General features: G+C 40.0%; 3 protein-coding genes and 1 pseudogene across 31 annotated transcripts in view; 2 read left to right on the forward strand and 2 right to left on the reverse strand.

The window, feature by feature from the left end:
• GALNT15 (polypeptide N-acetylgalactosaminyltransferase 15) overlaps window positions 1-4,387 on the forward strand; it is an 83,435-nt gene extending 79,048 nt beyond the window's left edge. Inside the window, exons 10-11 of one of the 2 annotated variants that reach the window (XR_010155124.1) lie at window positions 1,694-1,921; window positions 4,170-4,387. Coding sequence is in view for 1 of the 2 variants with exons in the window: in XM_063805499.1 (XP_063661569.1) it covers window positions 4,170-4,250 (81 nt within the window). In the remaining variant the exon portion in view is untranslated. The remainder of the gene's footprint in view (window positions 1-1,693; window positions 1,922-4,169) is intronic. The other variant, XM_063805499.1, reaches the window with a different exon arrangement.
• A 238-nt stretch (window positions 4,388-4,625) lies between these two features.
• Window positions 4,626-11,622, reverse strand: DPH3 (diphthamide biosynthesis 3). Of its 2 annotated transcripts, XM_516312.6 has the most exons (3): window positions 11,418-11,612; window positions 10,803-10,877; window positions 4,626-7,475 (listed from the first exon to the last, which is right to left on the reverse strand). In XM_516312.6, the coding sequence occupies exons 1-3, from the start codon at window positions 11,523-11,525 to the stop codon at window positions 7,410-7,412; spliced, it is 249 nt and encodes an 82-aa protein (XP_516312.2). In that variant the 5' UTR covers window positions 11,526-11,612; the 3' UTR covers window positions 4,626-7,409. The 2 variants fall into 2 exon arrangements, with proteins under 2 accessions (XP_516312.2, XP_003309697.1); XM_003309649.6 differs by lacking the exon at window positions 10,803-10,877 and having other exon boundaries at window positions 11,418-11,622.
• A 40-nt stretch (window positions 11,623-11,662) lies between these two features.
• The window catches only part of OXNAD1 (oxidoreductase NAD binding domain containing 1), an 87,278-nt gene continuing 74,337 nt past the window's right edge, over window positions 11,663-24,603 (forward strand). For 8 of the 27 annotated variants that reach the window (XR_010155128.1, XR_010155127.1, XR_001712986.4 and 5 more), the window contains exons 1-4: window positions 11,663-12,154; window positions 15,770-15,919; window positions 17,571-17,713; window positions 18,300-18,363. Coding sequence is in view for 16 of the 27 variants with exons in the window: in XM_054681551.2 (XP_054537526.1) it covers window positions 15,890-15,919; window positions 17,571-17,713; window positions 18,300-18,363 (237 nt within the window). In the remaining 11 variants the exon portion in view is untranslated. Of the gene's footprint in view, window positions 12,155-15,769; window positions 15,920-17,570; window positions 17,714-18,299; window positions 18,364-18,598; window positions 18,635-18,784; window positions 18,962-24,603 lie in introns of all 27 variants that reach the window. The other 19 variants (XR_010155130.1, XR_010155131.1, XR_010155132.1 and 16 more) reach the window with 7 other exon arrangements.
• LOC104005513 (THAP domain-containing protein 5-like) lies at window positions 21,584-22,680 on the reverse strand (annotated as a pseudogene).

Below are 24,603 nucleotides of genomic sequence, written 5' to 3' on the forward strand. Positions count from 1 at the left end.
AGTTTTGGGGTGGCTTGTAATGTAACAATGTAATGATACATTGGCAAAGACTTAGTTTCAGTTAGTATGAGGATTATGATACCAACTTCATAGTGTGATCTAAACAATGCGATGCTATGATCCCTTTACTCATTGAAGACCAATAATGTCCCACACCTGCCTTGACTTCCCCAGTGATGTATGTTACAATTTAGCTAAACTGGGCCTACATTTCCCAGGATTCTCTTCTCTGGTGGTCCTGGGTTAGCACTGATCACAAGAGAATTTTTCTGCAAGATATGGAAGCCAGAAGTAAAGCAGCAGACATGTTTTTTTAGGCTCTGAAGGCTGGAGCAGGATCCCAGGAACAGTGGGTGCTCATGCATGTTGCAATCTGCTAGCTTGCCTTGTTCTGGGCCAAGTGCTTATGCAACTCTGTGGAGACGGGTGCCAGCTTCCCCTGGAAGTCACCCACAGCATTAAGGTTGGAGGTAGTGAGACAGATGTAGGTTCCGGTTTGTATTTTCTCTTGTTCACACCAAGCTTCCTTTTACGACTACCAGTTTGGCCGACCAATTACTACTTTAGGATCAACATCAGATGCACAAATAACCGCCTTCCCTTGATGCCTCCACTAGCTCCCACGCCGTGTAAAGTCTAATCCTTATAACACATCTCCATTCTCTCTCAGTCATGGTTCTTCAGCTTCTCGGGATTGAACCCTGACACATTGTGGCTGAGTCCATTGTTGTCTAAACCTGTAAATTCAGGCAAGTACCTCACAACATAGTCTTGAGTAATTTATTATGGAGCAAGAAACACGTAAGATTAAACTATTATTTATTGAGCCCTTACTAGGTGCAAAATCTGTGCTAAGTGCTTTACATGCGTTATCTCATTTAATCTCATAAAATGGTCCCCAATCCCCTATCCAGTATGCTTTACTCTCATCACCATCATCAGTTGGTGGTTCGGAGATACCTGCTAGCTACAGTAATGCTCTAAGTCCTCACTGCCATTAGGAATTGTACACTGGGACCCAACATCCTCTGGGGTGAACCCGGTGGCCTGTGCTGTCCTAAAGTACACACAGGTAGTGCCCATTAAGGGTTTGCTTTCCCCTCTTTCTCATTCTCAACTTTGGCATTAATTTTTGTCCAAAGATACAATCTTTGACCCTATCAAACACTCAGTTCCCCTCTAAGTATGAAGTCTGGCCCCAAATATTTGCCTAGTGACTGGGTCCTGATACCAAGGTCAGATCTCACATGGGAATTGCCCCAAGTGTCGATCCTCCTGGACTGAAGCAATGCTGGTGGCCCTGTGCACTTATTGGGATCTTCTACTCCTTACTGGGCATGTACCCCCATTTGGGAGCTACTTCATATACCAAATCAAGTACCTCTCACTTGCCACAACGGGGACTGAGGTGGCTATCTTCCTTGGAAACAGACTGCTGGGCCTACCTGTGCCTCTGCAATCTACACTGGTAGCTAGGTTAGTTTCCCGGCATTTGTCCTGTCTCAGCAGGTGCTGTGGCAAAGTTTTCCAGGTTGTACAAAGATGAAAATTAGTAGGGTTTCTAATTAAGATATTCAAGTGGATTTGAGTGGCTTTTCAGTATCAGTAACTGTGGTAGTTTTGTACTATATTAACTTGGCCAAGCTGGGACTATTTCCCAGTATTCTCTTCCCAATATGGTTCTGGGTTACAGATGAGTAAAAACAAGAAATTGGTGCAAGGTTTGAAAGGCAGAAAGGAGGCAGCAGCTGTGACTGGAGAGCGCTACAGTGTAAGGTGGTGAGAGACAGCTGCAGAGGCGGTGGTCGGTTGGCTTTCATCTTCCGTCTTTCCTGCTGCATGCCTGGTGCTTCTTCCTGCCAGCTTTACTGACCAACAGCAACTCCAACCCCATTACCGATGCTCGGCTGCAAGCTCAGAGGTAATCTCACCAGGGAAGCAAAGACCCTTCCAGACTTCTTCACCAGCCCCTTCCAGGGTTCCCCCTCCCACAGGTGGACATTCCTAACTTCCAAATTTCCCCAAAGTTCGAACTTGTCCACCTGTGCCAGGGCTTGAAGAGGACGTGCCTTTTTTCCCCCTAATTTGAGTGGTAAAGTCTGAAGACTGAAAAACAACTTTCCTTTTTAAAATGCTAACTTGTTTTCCTAGAATTTGAACAATATTCATTCATACATTACAAAGAATTGTGTTTCATTCTGAGTTCTAGGGCTCTTCTGTAAGTGCATCTCTGCAAGTATGTGGAGAAAGGTGGAGATTCCCCCCACTCTACTTCCACCGTATTTTAAGCCTTTTGTGGAATTGTGATTTCTCTTTTGTGTGCCCTTTGTTTTAAACTCTTAGCAAGGAATAATTTGTAAACTGGTTTCCCAGTCAAATATGTAATCATGGCAATTTGCTAGGTAAGAAGCAGGGAATGGCAGGCATCCTCAAATGGAGTTAAAGAAATCCTAATTACTTACACCTGCAGAAGCTGTTGCTTTTGTAAGGTATGTAATTAGCAGCCAGCGTGTGCTGGAAAATGTGATTGTCTGTTTAAATACGGGATGCAGCCCGGAGGCCACCCAGTTTAGAGCTCTCCCGCTGTGTACATTAGCCCAGCCTGGGCTCTCCTGGCCACTTGCTAAGGCTGACTGCATGCCTAAATGCAGTGTGTGGCCAATTGAGCCCCCTTTCCTTGTTCCATGTGCAAAGCAGGTGTGATCATTTTTAAAAATTGGCTCCTTTTGGCTGGGTGCGGTGGCTCATGCCTATAATCCCAGCACTTTGGGAGGCCGAAGCTGGCCAATCATGAGGTCAGGAGATCGAGACCATCCTGGCTCACATGGTGAAACCCTGTCTCTACTAAAAAATATAAAAAATTAGCCAGGCATGGTGGCGGGCGCCTGTAGTCCCAGCTACTCAGGAGGCTGAGGCAGGAGAATGGCATGAACCCGGGAGGCGGAGCTTGCAGTGGAGATCGCGCCACTGCACACCAGCCTGGGTGACACAGCGAGTCTCCGTCTAAAAAAAAAAATGGTTCCTTTTAACTTAGTGATTATGAACTTTCTGCTTTTCTAGCCCAGTGGTTCTAGGCCTTGGCTACACATTAGAATCGCTAGGGACACTTTTTAAAAAATCCTGATGCCCAAGTTGCACCCAAATCAATTAAGTCAGACTCACTGGGGCATCAAATTTTTAAAGCGCCCGAGGCGATTACAAATGCGCTGTCAAGTTTGAAAACCAGTGGTTCCCAAACTTTTAACTGCATGAGAATCAGCAAGCAGGCTTGTTAAAACACAGGTTGCTGGGCCCTACCCCTAGATTCAATAAGAGGGAGGCAAGGGTGTCCAAAACTTTGCACTTCTCATATTTATGCCAAGAATACTGTCAATGTTTGCTGTGGCTTGGATATGGTTTGTCCACACCAAACTCATATTGAGGCTTGGTCCCCAGCGTAATGGTGTTGAAAGATGGTGAGACTTTTAAGAGGTATTTGGATAACAAGGGATCTGCCCTTGAAGAAATTAATGATATCTGGTGGGAGTGAGTGTTCCCTCTCCCAAGACTGGATTAGTTACCAAGAGAGGGGGTTGCTATAAAATAAGGCTGACTCTCCAGTATGGTATCTTTGCACATGCCCGCTTCCCGTTCTGCTTCTCCATCATGTTAGGACACAGTACGAGACCCTCACCATGGTCATAACATGAACTCCCCAGGCTCCAGAATCATGAGCCAAATTAACCTTTATTCTTGATAAATTATCCAGTCTCAGGTATTGTTACAGCAGCAGAACATGGACTAAGAGAAAGCTCAAAACAATGTTTAATTCCTTTTGGAGTTAGAATAGTTAATCATTTTTTGCACGACAGGCATTAGCTGTCATGTTTTATAGATACTAGCTCATTTAATCATTTTCACAAGGCTGTTTCCTTCTCATCCTTCAGGTCTTAGAAAAAGTGCCAGAGCTCAGACTCCCTTAAAAAGTCACCTGACCCAGTTACTCTCTCCCACATCACCTGGTTTGTTTCCTTGGGGGCTCTAACTCATCTGTAATCTTGCTTCTGTCTCTTCTAGTTCCACTAAGTTTCCAAATGTAGAAACCGAATCTTCTTCACCTAGTGCCTAGCATGTGACAGGTACTTCTTTGCCTAGTGCATAGCACATGACAGCTATTTTTCTAATTGCAGAATGAATGGGTTCACACAACAACCCTGTCAAAGAGGTACTATGATCTACATTTCACAAACCAGAAGATAATTATTAAGTAACTTCTCGGAGATCACAGTGGAGGAACTAAGATTCAAATTGTCTTCTGACCAGAGCTGGGCTCTGAAACCACTCCAAGAATTGATCATCAGCCTTAAACAATCAGTCTTCTTTCCTTGTAATAAACTGAGTTACTCATCTAAGAATGTCAACTTTGTCTTACTACCACTTGACTCAGTTATTTTTTTCCCAAATAACAATAGAAATCCAGAGCCCAAACTGTAGAAATTGGCAATTTCCTTATTTAAAAACTACTGTCCATAACAAAAAGTCTATTAACAATACCCCAAAGCAGTTAAGATTTCTACCTCATATAAAATCATAAACATTTTAATTCAAAATGTTGACATTTAGAAGAAAAACTACATAAAAGCAAATGGATTTGAATTATCTGACTTTATTTAGCATGCAATGCAATTTATTCTGGCAATAAATTAATATGTGCAGTTATAAAAAATGTTGGGTAGTTTTTCCAAGAAAAATGTTTCTGAATGTGCACACTAGAATATATGCAGAATCCTTTAAACAGTCGACTTCATATTTTAAACTTGTGTGGTAACATCAAGTTTTGGAAGAATGGACTTTTTCTGTAATTCATGATTTAGTTTGAGTTTATAAAGGTTTTAATTGCAATTTCAGTTCCTACAAGCTACCAAGCCTGAAATTAGAGAACTGACAGCTGAGAAAGGAAATCACCTGATCGAGTCTCCTAATTGTACAGCTGAAGAATCCAATGGCCTTGCCAAAGATTACGAAGCTAAAAAGAGACATAGCCTGGATTACAAGTCAGTTTTTATAGGTGCTCCAGAAATGTCTTGAGCTAAATAAGGCATACGTATCACACAGAACTTTAGTCGTATCTCAAGAGTCCAGTTTTACTCTGCTTTCTCTTTATTTTTTAGGCATGAGGTCTTGCCCTGTCACACAGGCTGGAACGCAGTGGTGTGATCACAGCTCACCACAGCCTCAAACTCCTGGGCCCAAGCAATTTGCTCAAGGCCCTACACCTTGCTAATTAAAAGAAAATTTTTTAGAGACAGGGTCTTTCTATGTTGCCCAGGCTAGTCTTGAACTCCTGGCCTCACATGATCCTCCTGCCTTAGCTTCTTGAGTAGCTGGGATTACAGGCACGAGCCACTGCGCCTGGCTCTGGTTTTACCTTCTGCTTAACACAGGATTCAATCTTGATGTGTTCTCTTACAGTTCACAAACTTAGTGACTCAATTGCTTTAGAAACAAAGCAATAAATGATTTGATTTAGAAATAATTTGGTTTAGAAACAAAACCATTCCCATTATTGCAGCATTATCATCAGTCACTGACTGCTAATGCTTTTTATGCTTCTTTTTTCCTGGGATGTGTGAACCTGGCAACTTTTCTTCCTGTTCTTCTGTGTTCTTAGCAAACCCATATCAAGGGCGTCTGTTCGTGTTTGAAACTCATCAGCATCAGAAAGAGCTAACATGTTGGCAGTATCTAGAAAACCATCAACATGATCATGGGACAGTTCATTTCGCTTTGCAGCTGATGCCACCATAGCGAGTGAGTACTCTGCTCTGTTCATCTGAGCAGTCACTTTGCTTTTGCAAAGCAGTTGTGGATTACTTCTGGGATGTCAGTGTCCCAAATGGCAATGAGATTTCTCATCACATCCAGAATATGCCACATAATGTACCGAGCATTTTCAGCTCGGTACATTATAATTTTTGGTAATTTATTGTCTCAGCCTAGTGGCTGCACACAGCCATGCTGCTGGCAGGTAAAAAAGGCTACTCACTTGTTTTAACCTCCAATGAATGTGTGCGGTACATTTACCAGTAAGTAACAGAACATTTACATTCTAGCAAGCTATTTTTCTAATTGCAGGAGCCATTCCTAAAACAACCTGACAGACATCACTGCATTAATATTTTTTATTTATACACAGTAAAATTGTGTATATAAAGGGAATTTTCAAATTTCCAATGTAAATGATTCTAATTTCTTGCTATTCTTAGTACTGCAGCAAAAGAAGGGTGATAGCCTATCTTTATATATTTCTTTTTCTCCAGGGCAACATTTCTCTGCAGGAGTGAATGTCTGGTTTGGCTGCATGTTATAGAGGCTTATTAAATATGCTCTCATGGGCATATTTATTCACAATAGGTCTCTCATTTTCAAGCTCATTCTCCGCTGTAGATGCTTTACCTTGTTGTAGTGACACAACACTGTGATATGCCAAAAGCACAGCTACCAGCCATGGAAATTTGACATTAACCCCTATCTGGAATGCAATTTCATTAGCCTTATCAAAAAACAAACAAAAACTCAGATACAGAAATATTACTTGCTCTGACCTGGCAAAGTCATTCAAACGTTCCATTTACTACACTGGTATGCTTTGCTCCTCTCATTCTGTCACCAGTTTCACTTCTTTTGGATGTTTTTCTTTTCATCTTGTCCGGACTTCCAAGGAATATGCAGAATATAAGAAAAGTTCTCATTCTTTCATCACTTCATTTTGGACTTTCTTTCTTGTTCACTAACTTTTAGCTCTGGAGACATTGTGACCTCACTGTATTTTCTCTTTAATACTATGACCAAACTCTCTGCATGAAGCATTACAGAAATGACACGCTGAACAGAACATGTCCATTCTAATGGGAAAACTGAGGAGACTGGCTTGGTACAGAAACTGGAAGTGTGGTACTGATGAAGCAACTAATTTTAAATTTAGAACAGCAAAGCTGATGTCATATTTCAAAGGAAGGGCTAATTTTAATCATCTTAATAACCAAGTCAAAAATACAATCTCTTTTTTATTAAGAAATCCTAATGACTGAGGTAGATGATGCTGTTGTCAGATACTGAAGTAATTTGGTTTAAGATATGAAAATGATGAAACCAAGGGAAAGAAAGCACTGTTTTGAAATTATCTTCTTTTAAATTTAGATGCATAATTAAGAATGCTTCCAATTTAAGGTTCTAAGCACAAAATCCAGATATGTCATGTTATGGACTTGCTTCCTGAAGATGATATCAGCAGTTGATAGAAAGAATCCACACTCTCACAGAACAGCAAATCATAAATGGTTGTCTCTGTGAAGCCAGTAGCTTTGCATTCGATATTTCTATCTGGGCTCATTTCCAACTGTTCAGGATTTGGATTCCTGAAGGCTTCTTCAGCATTTAACTAATTCCTTGTTGGCTGAAGGGGCCGGGACTGTTTCTCCACACACAAACTGATCCTAAGACAGAGTGAGAAATGACATTAACCAATGAATTTCCGTGTCATAAATACATTAATATTAAACCTTCATTTTGTTACAGAATCAATCCAGCGCTGTTAATTTTGTTTTTCGTTTGCTATTATCATTTCATCCTTGTTCAAAGAGCCAATGACAGCACCAGAATTAGAATCTTAAACATGTATCAGTTTTTTCATCTGAATTCATTATTTAATACAAAGCACCTTATAAACAAACATCCCTATCTTCAGTTCAGAGCAACCACTTCTCAGAAATCACATAAAGACATGCCACATATTTTAAATTTCTGTATTAATTACTACTTACACTAAAACTTCTCCACTTTAATATTTGGTCATTCAAATACCAGTCCTCTTCAAAGTAATTACTTCTTCTAACTAAAAGGGACAGGTCTTTATGTGGTTCCCAACATGGATAATCTGCTATGTTAGCTACTTTGTAAATGAAGTTCAATCTCTGATCTTTTATCCTGGCTTATGTCAGCTACCACAAAAAATCTCTGCTTCCAAGGTTATCCCTCACCTCCAGCAATCTGATTCCCGAAGGATCAGCCCCTACTCTGTCCCTGCTACTCTGTTGCCCAATATGTGGAACCCTTTCACTGTGCCCTTTGGAATTCATGGTCCATTGTTAGCACAATGCTTCACATTCTCAACCTCTTTCTCAAAATGTCCTTTTATCCCCAAGAGCACTGGTAATATCTGGAAACAGTTTGAATTGAAACAACTGAGGATTGCTATTGGCATCTAATCGGTAGAGGCCAGGGATCCTGCTAGACATCCTATAATGCACGGGGTATCTCTGAACAACAAAGAATTATCAGGCCTAAAATGTCAATAGTGCTGAGGTTGAGATGAAGTCATATTCTTAAGGACAGTTTCCCCTACATGCCCATCTAGTGGAGGCTCTGTGTTTTCAGAGTCCTAGTACCAGAGGGATTGGAAGTGGGGCTAGCTCCTCCTTTTTGCCTCCATTCTCCTTTCCTGTCTAAAACCCATCAGTTTAGAATCTTATGTCTTGAGACTACCGCCTTGCTATTCTTCTCTGTTGCTGTCATTTATCCACCCTGGATGCCATATTCCAACCCCTCTGGACCTCCACCATATTCATCCTACCACCCTTTCACTGCCCCTCACTCCCTTCATGTTCTCTTTACCTAGTTCAAACTCCATGGTCGGTTATAACCACTCTTCTCTCACTCCTTACTGTTCACTTGGGAAAACCTTAAACCTGGTTAAATCTAACTTTCCGTGTCTATATTCACTAATGAAGGCTGAATTTCTACCACCTTAAACCCTCTCTTGATCCTCTATCACCACTGGTTACTGTCCCATGTCTGTGCTTTCCTTTGCAGCAAACTCCTTAAAAGAAATGCCTACACTCACTGCCTTCTGTTCTCTCATTCTCTCCAACCAGTATTCTGCCCATTGGTTTCTTCACTCATGCGCTGTTCCTGTTACTCCATGGAAACCGCTCTCATCTCCGTCACAGATGAACTCAGTGTTGCTAAAGCTAATGGTTAATTCTCGATTGCTTCCTATCAGTGTCACGTGACAAGGATCACCACTTCCTCAATCCTTTCTCATCTGGTTTCCAGGATTTGACACTGCTGATTTTCCTCCTTTCTCAGTGGTTTCTCCTTTACCATCAGCTTTGGTGATTCCTCACTTCCCTCCCTGACTTTTTAATACTGTAGTGCTTTAAGGCTCAGTCCTGTATTTTATCCATCTCTACATTCACAGACCTGGTGGTCTCATCCAATCTCATGGCTCTAAATGCTATCTGTTACTGATAACTCCCAAATTGACATTGCTAGCCAATCTCTCTCATGAACTCCAGACATGCATATCCAATTGCCTTCTCAACAGCTCAACTTGGATGACAGACCTCTCAAACTTAGTATGTACAATTTCAACCCCTATACCTATAGTTACATTCCCTCAATTGACAGTAACTCCATCCTCCCAGTTATTAAGGTCACAAATATTGAAATCATCCTTGTCTCACTCCTTCACACCCTATATCCAATCAGTTATTCAAAGCGTATCCAGAATCTAAGTACTTCTCATTATTTCCATTGCTGTAACCAGGTCCAAGCCACCCATCTCCTTCTTTAATTAGTGTAATAGCCTCCTGACTGGTTTTCCTGTTTCTATGCTTGCTCTCTATAGGCTACTCTGAACATAGCAGCCAGAATCATTTTTTAAAAAACTTAAGTTGGATCATAGCACTCCTATGTTCAAAAATCCCCCAATGGTTCCCTATATCACTCACAACAAGAGCCTAAGTCCTTAAAGTGATCCGCAACTTCTTCTTACGCTACTCTCATCCTGCTCTGCTCTGGTCACACTGTCCTCCTTTTTGTTCCTTGATAAAATCAGGCATGTTCCTGTCTTAGGTCCCCTTCACTGAACGATCCTTTGCTCGACTCTCTTACCTCATACCCTCATATGTACATGGCTCACTCCCTCACCTCCTTCAAATCTTTACCTATTAAGGCCTTTCTCAGTAAGGCCTGCCATGATCACCCTGTGGAAAACTGCAACTTCCTCCCAGACCAGCACTCCTGATCTTCCTTACCGTTTGCTTTCTGTTGCAGAGCACATTTTAATACAAGAATGAATCATTATATTTCTAAATTATAGTCTAAATTATAGCCCGCTTCTCTCATGAGGCTCTGTGCCTCATCCCCACTTTCCCTATATTCATTTTGGACTTCATCCTTGAGAGTGTTAAGGTCCTTACCTAAGATTCCATTCCAAGTACTCAACAAAACTTTGGGTAGGAGTGGGCAGTAATAACATTTTTTTTCTATTGTCAACATCCTTGGGTGAAAGATAAAAGGGCAACTAAAGACTAAAATGAAATTGTAAAGCTGCACCTAGGAATTATATCTCAAACAAGATAATGCAGAATTCTGTGTATAAGCCAGCATGAAATACCATACAATTGTTCCCTTCAAAGTAAGTCTAGCAGCTCTAAACAATTTTAATTACATATTAAATAGAAGAGAAATATAAAAAATTGTCCGCTAAAATAATCTATATACTTTCTATTTAATAAATAATAATTTTCACTAAAGCTAGATTTATCTCTAAAGCTAAAATAAATTACGTAATCTGAACTTTAAACGTTTTAATTTACTATTCGGCTGTTTATCAATGGTGTTTAAAACCTGCCTAAAAAAATACCGCACTTTACCTAGCACAATGAAACATTCTCCTGCACTCATCACTGACAAGCTGATCTAAGTCCTTGCCACTGACTTACAATACCCTTCCCGCGTTTTAAAATTATATCCCTTACTTTGTCATAAATCACTTTTACAATGAGAGAGCAGCTAGGACACGTTGCCACGTCTTCCCCATTCTCCAAATCTTCCTACAACGAAATCAAACACCATGTGGTCAGGATAGCTTCTCTTCGCCATCTCCTCCCCCAAACCTATCCCACCCCTAGATGCAAGTCTCTTGGTGGCTTGCCTTCCCCCCAAGGTGGGTGAGAACCCCAGGGCCTTCAGCGAGAAATGCCGACATCATTTTCCCCTAGAAACGTCACTTAGGGGAAACACCTAGGAAGGTTAGGCGAGCTTCGGTCGCCCCAAAAGCCCTGGGAAACAAAAAACGAGTCCCCTCCTCGACAGAAATATCCCAGGTTGGGACTCTAAGGCAGGGATCGGGCAGAGAGACAGAGGCTCTCCGCCACCCTCTCCCTGACCTAATCTAAGGCCAGAAATGCGTGCCTACCGAGAGAACTCAGGGCATTAGTTGGGGTGGGGGGACGCGGGAGGAGGAAGATTCAGCAACGGGAAAGTGGGCGTGGGTGACACAGCGCAGCAAAGGCTACCCAATGATGGAAGGAACAGGGCGGAACCAAACTGCGCTTGCTTGGGTGAACCGCCGGGCGGGACCCTGAAGTTACCTTGGTGATGGAGAAGTTATCTCCACATGGGCAGGGATAGAAATACGTCTCCGAGTCCTCGTCATATTGGAAGTCCTCGATTTCCACCTCGTCATGAAACACTGCCATGGTCAGCGGGGGTGGCCGAAGGGGTAACGCCCCAGCAGACCGAGGCCAGCTCCGAGGGTTTAACTTCGCCGGAACCGGCCTGGGCTCGGCATCATCAAGTCGCGCCGGGCAAGGACTAGCCCTTCCGGCGCATAGGCAATGACGCAACTCCGCGCTGCGCGGCCAAATGGACAACCGGTAGCGGTCACCATGGAGATGGCTGAACTAGGGGCGGAGACACTGGGAAGACTGAAAGCTTGCTCAGTGGGGTCGCGCACCGCTCCTCCTATTGGGCGGCAGCGACCAATAGAATGTGGGGCTCGCCCGCGCTGCTACGTCACGTCTGGGACCGCGGAGTATCCCAGGCGCCTGCAACTAAACGTGGCCGGGTCTGCAAGCTAGGTGCCAGCGGGGAAAGTTTCCCTGCTTCTTATCGTCTGCTTTAACGCCTTAAATAGCCCGCTGAAGGCTGCAGCAGGTGCTAGGTAGCATCCTCCCGGCCCTCGGGAAAGGCGGGGTGGGGAGGCGAGAGCAGCTTAGCCTTCTCGACCTCCCTTCCTGGTGACGGACGAACAGTTCCTGTAGAATTTCGCTTCACCGAGTGACCTTGAGCCCAGGGCGACGGTCAACTTGTTAGTTCCTGGCTGCAGGTACATTCCGCTTCTTCCTCACCCCAGACGTCTTAAAATACCCTAAATTGTGTTGCTGAAAGGACCAAGCCCTGGAAGGCAGGGATTGAGTTCTAGTCTTCTGTTTGCCAGGCTTATAACATTATTAACTACGATGATTTGTAGTAATAGTAATAACATCACCTTTTATTATTGGAAAGTTATGTGCCAGCTATTGCACTAAGTGAAATTGTCAACTCTAGGAGTTTACATGTTATTCCATTTTATTAATCTTTAAACTGAGGTACAGAGAGTTAGGCATCTTGACTAAAATCATACACCTGGGAAATAATGAAGAGCTTGTCTGTCTCCAAAGCCCAGGAACAAATTACTTATGTGAGTACCAGTTTTTTCGTTGTGAAAGAAATAGTGTCAGTAGGCAGGTTTATCAGTGTGAGGCCTATGTATGCCTTGAAGCGAAATGCAGATAAAAGGCATTTTTGTCTTGAAAGCAGTGCTAGTGCCTGTTTTGGTAAACCGATTACATTGGGTCTTACTTAATTAGTAGGCATTTTAATATCTTAGTAGAGAAGAAATGCATTGTAGTGAAAAAGCACTTTCGAGAGAAGATCTGGGATCGGAATCTTGAGTTGTTGATTACCTCTGGCAACTGGATATTTACATTCTTTGGGCCTTATTTCCTCTTCTAAGAAAGGATTGGAGTAGAGATGATATAAGATCCTTTTTAGATGTAATATTCCACTTTTGCACGGAAATTATGAGCTTTACTTGGTTCAGCAATGATAGATAACATATTTAGTTTACATTTACTTAACACATATACATAATATATCTCTGTGCACTTTTGAAGAAAACATTACAATGACTACTAAACTTTACATTTATTCCTAAAAGGGCGGATCACGAGGTCAGGAATACGAGACCAGCCTGACCAACATGATGAAACCCCGTCTTTACTAAAAATACAAAAATTAGCCAGGTGTGGTGGTGTGCCTGTAATCCCAGCCACTCAGGAGGCTGAGGCAGGAGAATCTCTTGAACCTGGAAGGCAGAGATTGCAGTGAGCTGAGATCACGCCACTGCACTCCAGCCTGGGCGACAGAGCTAGACGCTGTCTCAAAAAAAAAAAAAAAAAAAAAAAAGAAGAAGTAGGTCATAATTGTATAATGCAAACTATATTTGATGAGTGCTGTTGTATATCAGGCCAGAGGGAGTTGTTTATTGGCAATACCAAACCTCCACCTCTCTAGGTTGTTTGACAAGGAAGAGAAGGGGTCAATGTATTAGGATTGATTTTAGTAACACTGTTGCTTGCCAGGTACTTTGGTAGACATTTTATTTATTCCTCTCAGTAATCCAGTGAGGTGGCGTGGGTAATGTTAAAATGGCAAGAGGAGACTTGCTGAAGATTAGAAAGCAGGAAGGAGTCACACCTGAGCCCAGTTCCGCTGATTTCCGGTCAAATACTCTGTGTATACTACTTGTTTACCACTAAGGTTTCTTTGCCTGTTGGAGCAAGAGAAGCCCTTTTTCTTCCTCAGTGACACCTAAGATTCTAAATTGACAGATGTCATGATTGTTCTTTGAACTTACTTAATTTCAGTGCATTTATGCTTATTGAGGCATTCTTGGCTTTTCTCTGTCAATGTCCTCTCACACCCTGCCTAATGTATCAGCAAGTTTTGGGGCTCTAATTCCAAAATATATGTCATGTTCATCTACTTCTGCCATCTCTGTAGCTGTTACCTTATTATAATCTTAGACCACAGTCTTTTAACTGGACTTCCTGCTTCCACTCCTGCCCCTCTCCCTCTATTATCCTTCGCACAGCAACTTGAGCAGTCCTTTAAAAATATAAATTAGGTCTTGTCCTTCTCCTGATTGATTCAGACTTTTCAGTTGCTTCCCATTACCCTTAGGATAAAATTCTTACCCTTACTATAGACTGCTGGACTTCATCTCATTTCACTCTTACCAGCTTACTGCTCTCCAGTCACACTGGCCTTGGTTCCTCTAACATGCCGGGCTTATTTCTGTGTTGGGACCTTTGCTCTTGCTAGTCCTTCTGCCAGAGTTGTCTGCCTTTAACATTTGCTTGGCCGCCTTTTCCTCATCATTCAGATCTCAGCCAAGGTGTCATCACTGGAGAGATGTCTTTCTTGATATTTCCCCCACCTACCCCATCACTCTTACTCCCTTTATCATACTCATCATAATCTATAATTATCTTGTTAATTATTTGTTTACTACTATCTGTCTCTGGAACTGTAATAAAAGCTTCATGATGGCAAGGGCCTTGCGTCTGGTTCTTTATTATATCTCCAAGGCCTAAAATAGTGCCTGGCACCCCTGTAGTTGTTGAATGAACTGAGTATACCTGTTGAACTGAAACCATGTAATTAATCTTAAATGTTAAATTTAATCTGTTGCTTGCAGAAGTTTGTTTTACTACATATTTAATGGGTGTCAGTTTTATTTAGCACTTGTTATACTTTTCTGCATTTCAGAAATAAAGTTAATTAAGATTTTTTGGTAAGGGAAGGCCTGTGAAGATACAGACATTGATGGGATGGTCTACTTTATATGGTTTTAGAAATAACTTGATATATATTGATCTGCTGTGGTTGATTAAATGCTTACAGTATGAAACCGCCGGACATATTTCAAAAAATTAGTAGGTTTTAAATTTTTTATATTTTATTTAAAGGACTGGCATAAAGCTTTGGAAAGCACTTTAAACAGAATTTTATAAAAATGTCCTTTATTTACCAGTAGGTGGCACTCCTGGTCATGGTTACTTTTACAAAATAAAATCTTAGGATTTTAAAGAGAACTCTTTTTTTTTTTTTTTTTTTTTTGAGACTGAGTTTCGCTCTTCTTGCCCAGGCTGGAGTGTAATGGCATGATCTTGGCTCACTGCAACCTCCGCCTCCCAGGTTCAAGCGATTCTCCTGCCTCAGCCTCCCTAGTAACTGGGATTATAGGCGCCCGACACCACACCTAGCTAATTTTTTGTATTTTTAGTAGAGATGGGGTTTCACCATGTTGGCCAGGCTGGTCTCGAACTCCTGACCTCAGGCGATCTACCTACCTCATCCTCCCAAAGTGCTGGGATTGCAGATAAGAGCCACTGTGCCCGGGAAGAACTGCATTTAAAATTAACATTTGTTTTCCAGTTCAGTTGAGAAGGGGACCATTCAAACAGCATAATCATTAAATGATGTATCCTATTGTGAGGACAACTTATTTTAGCAATAGTTGTCTAAAACATTGAACAGAACAGTATTTCCATATTTAACAATATAGTGGTTAAATTTTATCAGGGAACTTGGCCTTAAATGACATGTAACTGTGTCATTCTAGCCTTTGGTCTGCTGTTTCCTGGGGTGGATATCCTAAGTAGCAGGTGTTAAAGACAGGCAAGGAAGATGAACAAAATAAGCTGTAAGATAAATAATCAAAAAAAAAAAATGGAAGCATGGAGGGAAGAATGGATGGAGAGGGGGTAATTGAGAGTGGGCTTGTTGTGAGGTGATGCCTACTGATTTTAATGGCCTTTCCTTTGGCAGCTAAGAGGTAATAGTGCTTTTGATCAGTTCCCCAAAACATTGTTATATGTTGTTTGTGCCATTGCAGGAACTTTGTGAGAATTTTAATGCATGGAAAAGCTGTCCATGTTCCAACTGCTGTACATCCAAAAGTCTCAGTGTAATAGCAGGACCAAAATATTCTGTCAATCAGCTGACCATATACTTAATGACTCCTAAAATCTCGTGGACTTCTAAGGTAAGTTTCAACTTCTTTCTTTCAGGGATTAAGGTAACATTATTGACTTAGAACATTTAATGGAGAAAAACTACATTTAGTGGTCTTGAATGAGGTTGAAGAGGCCTTCTGCTGTTTTCATTTAGTAAAGAGAAAAATAGCAAGTAGCATGCTTATCCGCAACGATGCTGCAACATACTATGACAAGAAGAAATATATCTTTTATCTAAAGACTAGTTATGAAGCAGTGAGCTTTTTAATATGATTTGGGTATAACCAAATAAACTGCATATGACGTATCACCATCAGATTTATTTATTTTTATTTATTTTCTGTCTTCATCTATTAGAATGCAAGCTCTCTAAGAGAGTTTTTGTTTTCTTCGTGCCTAAAGCACCATTGCTTAGGCCAGTGCCTGCCACATAGTGGACTCTTGATAGATACTCGTTGAATGAAGGACCAAATTAATGAACATGGAGTAGGAATGTAAACACTTAGCTTGAATATTTTGCTAACAGCAATTTATCACAATTAATTTATATACTGCCTCCCAAAAAGCTCAGAAAAAAAAGTATTCACATGCATTTTCATTTATTCTCAAGGTAACTAGGATGGACAAATAGAGCAATGTAACATGTTAAATGTGGCCATTTTAGACAAAGAAATGTTTAAAAATTGACATAGGAAAATGATGGAAAAGGAACCAAAAAGAAATATCATCTGACTCCTAATCAGTGCTTTTCTTGATAGGCTGGTAGTTTTTAGAATTTGAAATGTTGAAGAATCTGTATGTGTGTTTAACTTTTTGTTGAAGTTCAAGTACAAACAGAAAACTACACAGATCCTAAGAGGACAGCTTAATCAGTTTTTACAAAAAGTGAAAATACCCATGCAATCTGCACCCAGATTAAGAAACAACATTGTCACTACCACCTCCCAAGGGAAATTGCTAACTTGATTTCTGACATCATGGATTCATTTTCTCTGCTTTTATACTTTATATGATTAGAATAAAAGAATATCTGTTCTTTGGGGTCTGGCTTCTTTCATTCAGTATGTTATTTGTGGTAATTCATCTGTGTTACTGCATGTAGTTGCAGTTTGTTTTCATTGCTGTATAGTATATCTTACTGTGTGAATGTATCACAGTTACCTTATCTCCTGTAGTAATGGCATTTGGATAGTTTCCAGTTTGGGCTATTAGGAATAGTGTTATTATTTTCTGTTTTGGTTTTTTAATATCTGGGAACCTTAAGCTTCTTGTTTGGGAACCGTTGTAAATATATCTTCCTCTTACACTTAACAAGAAATATAAAAGACTTATGCAGTACTCTTTAGTTAGAATACAATTATCAGGAAGTTACAAAATCTCCCCTCTTCTATAATAGCATAAGATTAGTCATGTGAACTTGGTCAGAGATTTTAGAAAGTGATAGAGAACATGAATATTTGATATTACCAAAAATTACATACTTATATACATAATTGTGGAGATACCTTGAGTCAACTCTAAATAGTGGCAGAAATTTTGTCAAGGTGAAGTTAGGCTCTTGGCTGCTTTGCTGGTAACTTGACTCATAATAGCACCAACAGAAATCCAAACTCTTCCTCACTGACCCTCTAAAATAGTCTGATATTTCCCCACTTTTAAAAAAAAAATTTGAAATTTCAGTTTTCTGTTTGCCCAGAAAGCGCCATGGCCTGTGCTGCTGTTATGATTCCTGGGTTGTTGCGGTGCTCTGTTGGAGCCATCCGTATTGAGGCTGCTTCACTGAGATTGACACTCAGCACTTTGCGCCACCTTACTCTAACCAGGTGAGTCATTAAGACTTCTATGTCATTTGAAGTTAATTTTCAAAGAGACCCGACCTGCTGACGGTTGTGGGAGGCATATCAAACTCCCGGAAAGGTAACACCTTAGCTTCAATGTGCATGCTGTCAGGTTGTTAACCGTTTTTTTGTCTGAGATGGAGTCTTGCTCTGTCGCCTGGGCTGGAGTGCAGTGGCACGATCTTAGCTCACTGCAACCTCTACCTCCTGGATTCAAGTGATTCTCCTGTCTTAGCCTCCCGAGTAGCTGGGATTACAGGCATGCACCACCACACCTGGCTAATTTTTGTATTTTTGGTAGAGAAAGGGTTTTTCCATGTTGGCCAGGCTGGTCTCGTACTCCTGACCTCAGATGATCTGCCTGCCTCGGCCTCCCAAAGTGCTGGGATTACAGGCATGAGCCACCATGCCCGGCCAAAACTTTAGTTAGATGGGCAGATACTCACTGGCCATTTTATAGGATCCGTAATGTTACACTGTATTTAGGATAACCATGATATTTCAGGAAAAACTAATTTTATTATTTTTATGAGGATAATATGTAATAACCTAATTTTACTTTCTATTAAAGCATAATGAAATCCAAAAGGAAAACCGATCACTTGGAGAGAACTGCAAGTGTCCTTCGACGGGAGGTTTGTATCTTTGGGGTATGACAGGTTTTTCCAGCTAGACCGTTTACATGTGGTTATGACTGGCTTATGGGTAAAGCATTAGATGAGTCTGGTCCTTTTGAAGGACAGTTGGGAAGTTTGTTATTTTTCTATTTAGAAATTTTCTGAGCAGGACATTTGATATCTGATTTGAAAAGATGACATACTCAAATTTTTCCCTTTAAACTTGGAATGAATGGATTTCCTTTTGATGAAGCGAGTAGAGCAGCAACTGAGGGAGCCATCCTCACAGGTATGATGTTTAGGGTTATGTTTTAGCACTAGAACTTCTTTTAAAGCCTACATTTTATGAATAGCTTACCTTTCTCTGTTTTTTTGTGTGGGGTCTTTTTTTTTTTTTTTGCGTCACATCTCAAAGTTCTTGTTCTCATTCCTGCTTTAGAACAACTTATTTCATCAAGGGAGAAAGCACTAACATCTGAGAAAGGAAAGTGGACGAGCTCTTGTTACCCTTCTAATGTACAGATTTTTTCCACCATATTCAGACTATAGAAAGCTAATCTACCACCTGAAGGGGTGTCAAGGGCTGAGAAATAAAGGATCCTCACCCTTTACCTCAGTGAGTAACCCCATTTTTGTTTAAAAACATAAATCGGATATTTGATTTTGCTTTTTTGAATGTTTATCACTTACTCAGATATATTTAGCTTAGTGTTATAAGTCTATTTAAGCTAACAATAAAAAACTATTTCATGTAAAGAAGGATTATATACTTCTACAAACATGGGCAGAAATTACATTGTCTCATTTAAATTTATCTATTAATAGAAGGACACACTTTAATGTAAAGGCATATTGTTTAGGCCCTACTTTTAAGGCTAACTTCTTTCAGAAAGTTACTTTGGGACTAAGGGTAATGTGTTTGTTGATTCAGCTTAAAGTTCTTTTTTTTTTTTTTTTTTGAGAAGTCTGTAAAATTAGTTTAGCATAGTAGATTTAGGAGCTTGTGGGGAAGTACACTTTTTCCAATAATAAATCTGAAAATACTTTTTTTTTTGGTTTGTTCAAGTGACCAAAAATGCTGATTCTGTAAATGTGAGACTTGTTAGGATTTCTTTTTATAAAATGAAGGCCTTGCAAATTATGAAAAAAAAAGTGATTTATCTTACAGGCTCTTTCCTGTTGTATTTTGAGGCTGGTGGAATTAGAGCAGAGGTTGAAAATCTTTCCCTAGAAGGCCAGATAGTAAATACTTTAGATTTTTTGGGCCATGCTGTCTTAATTACAACTTCTAATCTTTGATTTTATAATGTGAAAAGAGCCATAGACAGTATGTAAACAAATTTCATTTACCAAACACCCAGATTTGGCCTGCAGGTAATAATTTGCTAGTCCCTGAATTAGAGTATTCATTTCAGAATTTCATTTTACAAGACCAATTAATTTTAATAGCCTGCAGAAACTAAGTGAAATATGAGCAAAAAAGAATCATCAAGCATTTACAAACAATTAGTATATTATTTACTGTTTAGCGTCAACTGATATTTACTGAGCACCTCCTGTTTTCCAGGACCAAAAACTTGTTTCTTACCTTACAGAATTCTCAAAACTATGCCATAAGATAGACAATAATATTTTAAGACAGGTAAGATAGATAGATAGTTAATAGTATTTTCTTGTTTTTTTTTTTTTTTTTTTTTTTTTTGAGACAGGGTCTTGCTGTGTCACCCAGGCTGGAGTGCAGTGGGTACAGGGGTACAGTCATGGCTCACAGCAGCTTCTGTCTCCCAAGCTCAAGTGATCCTCCTGCCTAAGCCTCCTGAGTAGCGAGGACTACAGGCACACTATTGTGCCCAGCTAATTTTTAATTTTTTGTAAAGATGGTCTTGCTGTGTTGCCCAGGCTGGTCTTGAACTCCTGGCCTCAAGTGATCCCTTCTCTTTGGCCTCCCAAAGTGCTGGGATTACAGGCATGAGCCACCACACCTGGCCAGTATTTTCTTTTTAACAGATGAAAAGACTAAGAATTGGACTAATAGGAACTTGCACAGCATCCATCATAGGCATTAACATACTTAATTATGTTGACTGCCAATTCTAAGGAAACATCTATTTCTCACATTTTTATTGTTACCACAAAGTCTTTTACATTTTTCAAATTTGTGTGGATATAAACAGTATTTTTATTTATATCACCATCATTTCTGTTTCCTAATAAAAGACCTTTATCTCCCTAAGGTTATCACCACTTATCTATAATTTCTTGCTTATTAATTTTAATAAAATATACATAAATGGGAATGTACAGTATTCAGTATTCTGTGGTTTACAAATGAGGCAGGCACATACTTTAAAGGTTACACCTATTAAGAAATAGTTGCTAATGGCACGTCTCTCTCTGAGTACGCTCACACTCCCTTTTCTTGGGTGTGTGCTTTCCCCCTTCCAATAAATCACTGTACTATCACTAAAAAAAAAAAAACAAAAGATATCAACTATGATTTCTAAAATATACTTAAATATATTTAAAATTAACCTCATTAAAATTTTTGGTTTATAAATATAACTGTATAACTACAGTATGTTAAGCTTAAATGACTATGTATTATGATGGTTAGTGACATATAAAGTACTGATATACATATTCTTTCAAGTTTGAAGTACCTCACCTGAGAACTCGGCTAAGGGGCAGTTCCTTAGTTTGGTTCCACTGGAATAAAATTATAAAAGGTGTATTTTCCTTTATGTAACAGATACATAACTATAGCCAAAAGGTCAGGCAACACAGAATTCAGTAAATACTGAGGATAATGCAATAGTTAATGTCAAATTCTAGCCAACTTCTAGTATTATGAAAGTATATCTAATCTTAGGGAAAACCTGTTCTAACAAAATTATCTTAAGAAAAAGGGAAAGAACTATAAAGAAACAGACTATTAGAGATCTAGTAAATATTTTATAGATTAGGGACTGAGCTTCAGTCTTGATAAGTAACTTGCCCAAGCCATATATGCCAGTGGTGAAACCAGGACTGATTGCTGAACCTGACGTCTGTTTCAGGTTCTTTTGAACATGCCCTTGTTCTTTCATGTTATGACCGAATCGTATCATTTATTCACTGAATTTTAACTTTAATTTGGAAAATTATCAACTAATAAAACTTTTTCTCTTCAGCACAACTCTCTAGTTTTTCTAAAAATGAGCATTTTAAGAACAGGATACAGTTGATAACATTAGAGCACTCTCATAGTTCCTTAAGATCAGAACTTTATACAGGAAAAAGTTCCTTTACATAAAGTTTGATTTGGCTGGAGAAAGCTTATAAAACAGTCATAGCTTTAAAGCCTTTTTACTCTGTACTATAGTGACATCCCCTGTTGTAAAACAGTTTTTTATCATCTGACATTTTCTTCAGATAGCCAGTTTTCCTGCTTTGGCTGTCTTATAAGAGCTTCCAAAGACTTCAGTCTACCTATAGTTTGTTGTTTGTAGGTCAGGAAGAGTTATCTTAGAATGTAGCTTAGAGACTTTCTGCCAAAAATGTTCTTTAGTTGTGTCTTGTCTGCAGTAAGAATGTTCAATTTGTGGTCAAGCGCAGTGGCTCGTGTCTGTAATCCCAGCACTTTGGGAGGCTGAAACAGGAGGATCACTTGAGACCAGGAGTTTAAGACCAGCTTGGGCAACATAGCAAGACCCAGTCTCTACAAAAAGTTACAAATTAGCTGGACATGGTGGTATGCTTGTAGTCCTGGCTACTCAGGAGGCTGAGGCAGGAGGATCACTTGAGCCCAGGAGTTCAAGGTTACTAACGTAAGCTATTATGGTGCCACTGCACTCCAGCCTGTGTGGCAGAGCAAGACCCTGTCTCTTTAAAAAAGAAAAGAAAAGAAAAGAATCTTCCATAGTTTACATCCTTATGTAAGGAGTCTTCAATGTCTATGTCTTCCATTTCCCTGGTTTCTTTTTGGGCAGATATAAAAGAATTAACTACAGGTTTAGAAAAATGGCAATAATAGATTATTTATTTGTGTTTAATTCTTCAACTATTTGATTAATTGTGCTAAATAAGAATGAATTATCCTGTGCTGACCTGATTTTCATGGAATATTTGTAAAGTTTGGATTAGCAAGATGATTGGTAGTTATTTCAAGCACTTCTTGGGTTTCCAAAGACTGTTGAATACCTTCTGAATTTGAAATTATCAAAGTAATAGTTGTAAAATTTAGATACTCAAAAGATGTGTGAAAACCACCTATATCCATATTTTAGTTAACTGGTGTTTCCAAGGTAGATTCTGGTTTCCTAGTTAATCTTGTTTAACTAGTTTAAGAGTTAACATGTATTTTGACTTGAACCCGGGAGGCAGAGGTTGCAGTGAGCCAAGATTGCGCTACTGCACTCTAGCCTGGGCAACAGAGTAAGACTCTGTCTCAAAAAGAAAAGAGTTAACAAGTATTTTGTATGCTTCTTGGTTTTGGAAGCCAGTGGCTTCACCAAGGCAGATGAATCAAGTAATTGCGTGTTCAGGGAGCACATCTGTGTTAACTATATTTTTCTTTGCCTCATTTAATACAAGTGATTTTTCTGATTTGGCTTTTAGGTATACTTTTTTCTCATCTTCCAATTGTTTCTTCTGTGAATTTTTTTTTTTTTTTTAAGAGGGATCTTTTACTTGATTGTCTTCAGGCAGAGGAAAAAGTTGTTGGAACTGTACTTTGTTTTAAATATCAAATCCCCCGTCTGATGTCAAGAGAGTCTGGAGTGAAGTGGTCACTACATAGTAACTGGTATTTACTAGAAACCCATCAATCTTGCTATTTTTTTTTTTTTTTTTACCACTTTTCAAGTGTTTCTTTGTCATTTAGGGGAAATGGGTAAAAACTCAGCTTCTGGTCTTTATTTTTTTTGTTCCTGGCAATTTGTAGAGTAAATCGCTGTCCTGTATAGCTGAGTATCACTTGTATGAGGTCCTGGGAGACCCGGGGCCAGCAAAAGGTGCAAGGCGGCCCCTCTTCCATTTCAGAATTTTATAGGACAAAATTATTGGGACTTTTGGGGGTTATTTTGAGCCAAGTTTAGGTAAACTACAAAGAAAGTTAATGCAAACTCTTGAGAATTTTAGTGCCCACAAGTCAGAAAATTACAGGAAAATCCAATCGTGGTACTACCTTTCAGGAAATTTTTAGTTGCATCTCTTTTCCTCTTCTGTTTCTTTTTCTTTCTTTCTTTTTTTTTTGAGACAGAGTCTCTTTCTTGTTGCCCAGGCTAAAAGTGCAATGGTGCGATCTTGGCTCACTGCAACCTCTGCCTCCCGGGTTCTAGAGACTCTCCTGCCTCAGCCTCCCCAGTAGCTGGGATTACAGGCGCCTGCCACCATGCCCGGCTAACTTTTTTTTGTATTTTTAGTAGAGACGGGGTTTCGCTGTGTTGGCCAAGCTTGTCTTGAACTCCTGACCTCATGATCCGCCCGCCTCGGCCTCCCAAAGTGCTGGGATTACAGGCATGAGCCACAGCTCCTGGCCCTCCTCTTCTGTTTCTAATTTCCCCTCTTCTCCCATACAGAATGAGAACTGCGAAGAGTTGGGAGGAACTGGAGAAAGCTAGATGGTATCTGGCTTTCTCAGCAGTATATGGTCATTAGGAACTTGCCCCAATCTCCAGAGGGTGCTCCTAGCCATGGAGTAGGGGCTGGACCCTGGACTCGTTGAAATGAATGGCACCTCAGGTTTGGCCATAACAGAACTGGATCAGCTTCTTATAGTCTCGTCTTCCATTCTTGCCTTTAATTTGTATAGTGAGTATACTTTACACATGTTATTTGCTCTTCAGTTCAAGTCCATGAGGTAGCCTAAGGATACGATGCCATCTGGATTTTACAAAGAGGAAGCAGGGCCTAGGGCATGTCTCTCAGTGACGAAAGGAAGCTCCAGCTCAGAATTCCTAGGCTAAAGGACTGTGTTGCTACTCTTGGAGTCGACAGGAAATGGAATACTCACCCAGAAATGTTCTTTTGGTTTTGGGCATGTATTTCCTCTGGAAAGTTTACTGAATGACCATTTATGATGTTTATGCTTCTTACTTGGGACTGTAACTGTAAGTAGTCTGAGATTGTGCTGATGGAGGAAACTGAACTCTGAATTGAATTACATTGGAACGTTTGTGTTCAAGTTTTATTCATTTTATTCTTAAGAATCAAAAGAATAAGCAGTCTGAGTAACCCTAGAAATGTCAAGGAGATAAAGATAGAAATACTGTAATGCAG

The sequence above is a fragment of the Pan troglodytes genome, chromosome 2 (genome assembly GCF_028858775.2).
Source record: "Pan troglodytes isolate AG18354 chromosome 2, NHGRI_mPanTro3-v2.0_pri, whole genome shotgun sequence".
Taxonomy (NCBI): domain Eukaryota; kingdom Metazoa; phylum Chordata; class Mammalia; order Primates; family Hominidae; genus Pan; species Pan troglodytes.

Bases quoted from the DNA above. Each gene is read 5' to 3' on its own strand.
- DPH3 (XM_516312.6), bottom strand. From the start codon at position 11,525: ATGGCAGTGTTTCATGACGAGGTGGAAATCGAGGACTTCCAATATGAC. The intron at 10,878-11,417 runs GTAACTTCAGGG...ATTTCGTTGTAG, and splicing joins ATAACTTCTCCATCACCAAG to GAAGATTTGGAGAATGGGGA. The intron at 7,476-10,802 runs GTAAGGGATATA...ACTCTGTCTTAG, and splicing joins TAAAAGTGATTTATGACAAA to GATCAGTTTGTGTGTGGAGA.